Source organism: Vanellus vanellus, assembly GCF_965231255.1.
Source record: "Vanellus vanellus genome assembly, chromosome: Z".
In the NCBI taxonomy this organism is placed as follows: domain Eukaryota; kingdom Metazoa; phylum Chordata; class Aves; order Charadriiformes; family Charadriidae; genus Vanellus; species Vanellus vanellus.
Window position 1 is genome coordinate 89199641 of NC_138908.1, and position 7669 is coordinate 89207309.

Consider the following 7669-nt stretch of genomic DNA (forward strand, 5'->3'; position numbering starts at 1 on the left):
TTCCCAGCCACCTTACACAGCTCTTCGCCCTACTGCAGCTTTTATTGCAACTACAGCGTCCAGCCAAGGAGGGAGCGCAAAAGAGGTTTTGTTTTTCCTAAGCTATGATCGGCCCCTAACTCTGCAGGACGTGTGGAAAAGGGAATTAAAAGGACCGCAAAATACAAAGCAAGTCAAGGCATGGGGGAAAGGCCGGTGCGAGGGACAGCCCTCCCTCACCCGGCCGTCCAGGGGAGCCGGAGCAGGGCAAGCGCGTCCCGTGGTCATCCCAGGACCTGCCTTCCCCGCGGGTTTCTCCCAGGTGCCGAAGAGGGAGTTCAGATTGTCTGCCAGGGTTTGCCCATGGACTGGATGTGCTCCTTGGCTTTCATCCGCAAGGCGGCAATGCTGGTGTTGCGCGGGTCTGCCTCGTCCAAGGGGAACTTGTCCACAAAGGTGGCCCCGCACTGGTAAGGCGGCGGCGGCCCCATGGCCCCCAGGGGCTGCAGCGCGTGGGTCACTGCCGGAGAGTTCAGGAAGGGCGGTGGTGTGTAGCTGCCGGGCAGGCTCTGCGGCGAGGCCACGAAGCCGGGCAGGGTCTGCAGTGCCGTGCTGCTGGGCACGGGCGGGCTGAGCCACGTCTCCAGGGGCAAGTTGCTGCTGAGGGGACCCATGGGTGTTGCCTGCGGCGAGCGGTTGAAGGAGAGGATGGGTGAGTCCTGCAACTTCATGGAGGTCACCTCCAGCTTCTCCTGCCGCCTCCACTTGGCCCGTCTGTTCTGAAACCACACCTGCAAGCACAGCCGTGTCAGGGTGGCCACGGAGGGCAGCGGCGCTCCCCCGGCCCCAGCGGCGCACGCGACACGGAGCGAGGGGAACCGCGGAGCCGCAGAGGACGCTCCGCGCCGAGCCGGGGCGGGAGCGGGTCCAGCCGGGCGTCCCCCGCGGGCTCGGCACCCCCGGGACCGGCGGAGAGCGGCACGGCCGGGGAGGCAGCGCGGCCGGAGCCCCGCGGCGGAGCCGGCCCGTCCGTCCGCCCGCCTTGCCCGCCCGCTAGCCGCCCGCTAGCCACCGCCCCGCGCCGGGACGCGCCAGGCAAAGGGGCAGCGGCGCTGAGCCGCGGCTGCCGGAGGGAACGCGGCCCCGGGCCCCGCGGAGTCCCACCGGCCGGGCCGGGCCGGGCCGGGGCCGCCGCGTCGGGGCCGTGAGGACGGAGACGCCCGGCGCCGCGGCGGTGCCCGTGGGGCCGGCTCCGCCGCGCACCGGCGGGGGTAGCCGTGCCGGTGCCGGGCTGGGTTCACGGGCCGGGGCGGCGGGGCGGTGCTGCTCCGGCCGCCGGGAGCGCGGGTCCGCGGCGGGCCGGGGGCTGCCGGGCCGGGCCGGGGGCTGCCGGGGGTCCCGGGGGGGTCCCGTGGCCGTGGCGGGCGTTACCTGCACGCGGACCTCGGGGAGGTTGACCTTCATGGCGAGCTCCTCCCGGCTGTACACGTCGGGGTAGTGGGACTTCTCGAAGGCGCGCTCCAGCTCGTGGAGCTGGTAGGTGGTGAAGGTGGTGCGGTTCCGCCGGTGCTTCTTCTTGGGCTGCTCCTCCTCCGACGGCTTCCCCTCGCCGCTGCTGCCGGCGGGCAGCTCGGGGCTGGCGCCGCCGGGGCAGTACGGCTCTGGGAGGGGGAGACAGCCCGGTCAGCGGGAGGGCGATCTCCCCGCGGGGCTCGCCGGGGGCGCGGAGGAGAGCCGCCCGCCCGCCCGCCCGCCCGCCGCCGCCGCCGCCGCCGCCGCCCCCCCGTGCTCACCTTGGAAGCGCTCGGCGCGGCCCTGGGGCTCCGCCGGCGGCGGCTCTCCGGGCATCTTGGGCAGGCAGTGCCGGGCCCCGCGCCTCTCCGCCTCCTTGGCGCTGCCGGCGCCGCCGTCGGGCGGGAAGGGCGCCAGCAGGCCGTCCTCCTTGGTGAAGCCCAGGATGGCCTCGATGCTGTGCAGCCTCGACGGGTTCCCCCCGGGGCTCCGCGCCGCCTGGGCGGACAGCGAGAAGGCGCCCTCGGCCATGGCGAGCAGGGCGCCGGGCGGGTGCATGGGGCGGCCGGACCGGGGCCCCGGCGAGGCGCGGCGCGGCGGTCCCGCCCGGCCCCGGGGCGGCGCGGGCAGCTCTGGCACGGCGCCGCCCGGCGCTGGCCTCCTTGGGGCGGGGGAGGAGTGCCGGGGGGCGGCGGGGGGCGGCGGGCCAAAGGGAAGGCGAGGCCCCCGCGCCGCTCCGGCATGGCGGGGGAGGCAGGGCATCCCCAGGGCCCCGCCGGCGGCGCCCGCTGTCCGCCGCCCCCCCCCCCCCCGCCTCCCCCGCCCCCGTCCCGTCCCGCCCCGCCCCGCCGGCCCCGGGCCCAGACGGCGCCGGGCGATGCCACGCGGGGCCCTCCCGGCGGGGCGGGCCGGGGGCCGGACCAGGCCGGGCGCCCCGCCGAGCCCCGGGGCCGGGTCCGCGCTGCCCGGGCCGAGCGCCGTCGGAAGTCGTCGCGGGACGGGCGGCTGCCGGTGCGCCGGGCGCGGGGGGACGGACCCGGCGCGGCTGTGCCCGGGGCGGCGAGAGCCGCGGGAGCCGCTTGCCGGGAGCGGGAGAGGGGACCCGGGGGGAAGGTGGGGAGGGACGGGCGCCCCGGGGGGGCCCGAAGCCCCGGGGGGAAGGGGGGGGGCGGGGCGGGCCAGAGGACAGTGGGTGCCGTGCGCTGTGCTGAGGGCTGTCGCAGCATCTCCAAATTTCTCCCGCTTGGCAGCTCCAGCCTACATCCGTCCCCGGCAGTTGTTAACGTGCATCACTTTCATAGGTGGCCTCTCAAAAGCTGGCACGCGGGAGGATCGCTTTTCTGGTAAAAAGGGTAAAAAGCACCGGGGGTAACCGGTCCCCAGTCGGGATACTTGCCCCGCGCCTGGCTGCCTCCGAAGCCCGGTTTACAGACCAAGCGAACGTGTGTGGGCTCCGGGGCAGGATGGACTCGGAGACATCTGAAGGAGGTGGGCTCAGCCTTTCAGCCTTCATGAGTCTGGGGAAAGCGCTAGGCAGTATTTCTGAGGAAATTTTCCAAGATATTGGTGTAGGACAGACCCTGTGAGAAGAGCTGATTCTGTGACCCTCTCCTCCCCGGTGCGAGTGTGGCTGGGAGGCTGTGGAGGGCAGGGCATGGCTTCATGGGAGACCTACCGAATGCTCTTGGAGGTAAGGCAGAGAGCCAAACCCGCACCTTACTTGGGACTTGGCTTGGGGGAGGACACGGACTCAGCACAGTACTAGCCAGGCAACGGCATCGTGTCTCCTGCCTCCAACACACTCCTTCCTGCATCAATAGTTTTCCGGCTTTTCTCTTTCTGTCACTTTATCACTTTTTATGCTAGCGCTTGCCACTCCTCTGGGGCACCAGCCGTCTTTTCCCAGCTGGTTTGAGTGACAAACACAGTGACATCCAGAGCAGTTTTCAGCCTGCACTTGGCTTGGAAGGTGCTTCCATTTCACTCCTGAGGGGAGGCTATGCGAATGAAGGGCACCGCTGCTGCTGCTTCTTCCAGATACGCTAGCTAGTCTGATAAAAGGTATGACCTCTCTCAACAGATCGTTTTTGCTTGGCCCCCTGCCCCAACAGGATGCATTTCATTTTGTGTAGATTTTTCCAGAGGAATCACTTCAAAACAAAGATGGGCAGTGCTTGCCTCTGCTGGCGCCCACCCCTTTTTAAGGTTTATGGTCTGATGTCCCAAAGTTAATTCCTTTTAGAAGCGCCCGGCTTTTCCTACTAACTCCAGGTGAGGTTTGCCTTCACTGCCTGCTTTGGGGAGGGGGGGGGGGGTGTTGGGGCCGAAAGAACTCAGCCATCCGTTGCCAAAGAGGGAAGAGGCCAACAGAAGAGACAAGAAAAGGTTAGTGTGGCTTTTGTGCGCAATATGAAAAGCAAGTCAATACCATTGTAGGGGCATTGGAGGGTACTCAAAGCAATCAGCCAGGGGCCATTGTGTTCCTTTAATCTACATGTGTATTTCCCAAGAACTCTATTAGTGAAGATGAATGAACTGTGCAATGTCCCTAATTTCTTCTAATTTGGAGCCTGGGTTTTGTGGCACTCACAACCAGCACAAAACATGCCTGTCCCTCCACAAGCCCCGGGCAAACTTGGGAATCGTTTTTGCTCGTTGCAGCAAAAAAAAGATAGCAAGGTGAGATGATGGAGCAAAAACCCTTGAGCCAGGCTCTGCTCTGGCAGTAAGCGGGCTCTGGGTCCTGGCACAGATGCTGCTTTTAGGGCATCTGTCAAAATTGTCCAATACAGGGACAAGATTCAGGTTTTTTGCTGTCAATCACAATGTGAATGTACAGCAAAAAAAAAAAAAACCCTTCCCACCCCCCAAAGCAGGGTACACATCCCACACAGTACACGGAAGACCTTCCTCCCTAATAGAGAAGGATCCTTTTTCCTCAGCAGTAGATTATTACAGTTGTATTTGCCGTATGGAACTGCCTTTGTCACTGCAGCATCATTCTTGCAGAGGGGTAGAGTTGTGGAAAGAGGAAGCAGCTCCCTCGGTCACAATCTGTCAAAAATCTGAAAAACCCCAGCCCTGTAGCAGAGCAGAGAGCAGCTCTGACTATTCCAGCTCCAGATCTCTCTTTTCTCTCTCGCCGCTCTTCGGGCACAGACTGTGGTGCCCGGACACGCATGGGAGGCATCACACCGCTCCGGGGAGGGGGGGGCAGTCTAACGGTTCCTCTGGTAATCAGAGACTTTCACAGAGAGTTTAGCATGGCAAAGAAAGGTAATTGTCTGAACATCTCCCTTTGGGTCTGATGTACTGGCTGTGAGCTAAGTCCCCTGCTGCCCCAGCGCCCCCCGGGATGTATGTCGTACCAGTATGAAGCCTCAGAAATTGGTACTGTGGTACATTGCAGCTTTGCAAAGACCATTCACCTTTGGAAATTTGCAGGGGCAATCAGGATCAAATCTGACAATATTCATTAGTGGATGAAATAGGTGGGGGTTGTTACTTGCCTTTCCAAAAAATAGCCCCCATTCCATCACCTTTTTTTGTTGTTTTTTTTGTTTGTTTGGTTGGTTTGGGTTGTTTGTTTTGGTTTTGGTTGTTGTGTTTTTTGGTTGGTTTTTTGTTTGTTTTTTTTTCAATGTATTAGTACAGCAATTACTGCTGAAATTATGTTTGGAAGCTGACAAAAACTCTCAGGATGGACAACCTCCAAAGTGCAGCTGTCTGCCCGCCCTCCGTCCTGTGCATGCATAGGGAAGACTAAATAAGAATAGTTTTGATCCTGTTGGTGCTGTTGAGACGTATGTACGGGATGTGGCTTCACTCAATGAAATCGGCACCATAAAACGCCACAGACCCTTGCTTCCTTCCCTCCTGTCTTTTCTTTATGTCAGCTGAAATAATTACTGCCTTGCAGAGCAGACATTTGAAGCTGAAGTCACTCTGCAGGTGGGACATTGCTCTCCAGACCAGTGATGTGCAGCAGGGAGCGCCTCCCTGAAAGATAAACAGGACTTTCAAGGTCAGACAGCAAATCTACATGGGGCAGGATGGGGGGGAAGAGGGAAAAGTGGGGAGATATTCCCCCAGCGGGAACCTGCACCCTGCTGCAGTTTGCATACTCTGTACTTCCCAACAGATTGTCAAAAACTGAAAAAAACTGGCTTTGCTTTTTTTCTCCCCAGAAGTTCCTACGTGTGCAGTGCACCACTCATACCTCGACAGTCATCTCCTTTTTTTCTGGGGAGGTTTTTCTTTATGTGCCCCTGGGAGGGTTGGATGTGTCCTCTCCACCACTTAGAAGGCGCTCTGTGGCGCCCCGGGTCCCGCAGAGAGCGCTGAGCAGCACCGTGTTGGAGCCCCGCGGACCGCGCTGCCGCCGGTGCCCGTCCTGGCGGGGGGGTGGGACCCGCGCTGGCCGCTGCGGCAGCGGGACGGCCGTGGCGGGTGGTGAGCGGCGTGGGGCCGGTGCGAGGGCTCCGGCATTTGGGCTTACCGCGCTCGGCCGTCCCTCCGGAGGGAGGGAGGGAGCGGAGGTTCATGCTATAAGGCTATATTAATGCAATCCTTCTTTACTTGTTTTCCAATTAGCCTAATTGAATTCGGATTGCTTAAAAGTGGGCACTGGAGACATTTATCTTGATGGGATGACGGCCTTGAGCTCCAGCGATCCTATTAACTATAAGAACCCAAATCCCAGGTAGGGTCCGTCCAGCAGTGGCTCCCATGTGACCCAGCGCTTTAATCTGCTCCTCTTCCGTGCGGTGCGCGCACACACACACACACACACGCCACACTGCCCGGCGCGGGGGCTCTCGGGGGGATTTGGGGCGACGGCGTGGGCCCCCCATGGGCCGGGACCCGCTGTGCCCCACCACTGCCTGGTGGCAGCCCCCGGGCGGGAGCGAGCCCTGGCCCAGCGCCCCACGGACACCCTCTGTGCACTGGGGCTCAGGGCAGAAACCAGCACCTCCCGCCACGTAGCCCGGCTCTGCCGCGCCAGACTGAGCGTTTTCAAGCCCCGGGCTCTAAGAGCGGAGCCCAGGGCAGCCCGCTCCCCTCCCGGCAGCAGGTCGGCGCGGCTGTGGCCAGCGCCAGGGCAGGGCGGCATCCCACGCCGTGCACGGCGAGGGCCCCCGTCCCGCGCCAGCCCGCAGCCACCTCCCAGCCCCGCTCACCTCCGCCAGCCCTGACGTTTTTTTGGAATCTCATTAATCGCTTGTTTGGTGATTCTGACTGTACTTTCTTCTCTGACCCTTTAAACCATGAAAATGCTGATCCTATATGTGCTGGCGAATTTAATTAGCTCCTTTAAACCACCAGATGCTTCCAGTAAGATTTTCAGGATGTCCCAGGCACACTTTAATTCAAGGAGCGAAAGCCTTAGGCTTGTTTACTTTGGTGTTTTACAGATAAGACAATTCAGTCTGTAAAGTAACAGAACCGTATGGAGACACCTACCGGATTTGTACAAATACAGAGGGAAATGGATCAATCCCCCAAAAACAAAGGTTGGTTGAGCTGAGCTGGCGAGTATTTTAACTACTTTATGTGGAGACCTCCTAAAAGAGCCCACTTGTCTTTCCACGCAGATAATTAAATTCTCTGGTAACATGTAAGAGAAGAATGCCAAGAGCCAGGAATCAGACCACAAATCTCGGTGGTTTTAGGCAGTGTTTGAGACCGAGTTAGCATTTGCTAGCTCTGACGCTTGATGAGTGCGCTGAAGATTGGTCTTCTCCACTAAAGAAATGACCTGTTACAGCACAAGAGCCGCTGGCATCCCTCTCTGAATGGACCAGGGCATCCTCTGGAAAAAGTGAGGAAGATAAACTTGATAACTTCTGCGTTTCTCAAATAAGAAAGAAAGAAAAGCAAGAAGAAAAGGGTTACCTGGTGAAACCACAGTTTTACCGAGCGTGTGCGGTGGTGTCTCCGCAGCAGCACTGCACTTCCCCCGAAGCTGTCAGCAGCCAGTCCCGGCGCAGCCGTGCAGTCCTGGCACAGCCGCGCAGTGCCGGCGCAGCCGCGCAGCCCCTTGGCAGCAGCCGGCTGTGTCCCCTCTGGGGCTGCCAGATAGCATGGCAAAGTCCTCTCCTGGCGAGTGCGCCCAGGGAGTGACTAGTGGAGGCAGTACAGGTGTTTACAAGGCATGGTTTACATCGCCAGAAACAAA

The 7669-nt window shown here is 61.3% G+C and overlaps 1 protein-coding gene across 1 annotated transcript; it reads right to left on the reverse strand.

Annotated features, from left to right (window-relative positions):
* Positions 1–317: 317 nt before the first annotated feature.
* RAX (retina and anterior neural fold homeobox) lies at positions 318–2064 on the reverse strand (the record flags this gene model as incomplete). The annotated part of the gene is made up of 3 exons (XM_082497838.1): positions 1773–2064; positions 1411–1640; positions 318–770 (listed from the first exon to the last, which is right to left on the reverse strand). The coding sequence occupies exons 1-3, from the start codon at positions 2047–2049 to the stop codon at positions 318–320; spliced, it is 960 nt and encodes a 319-aa protein (XP_082353964.1). The 5' UTR covers positions 2050–2064.
* Between the last annotated feature and the right edge of the window lie 5605 nt (positions 2065–7669).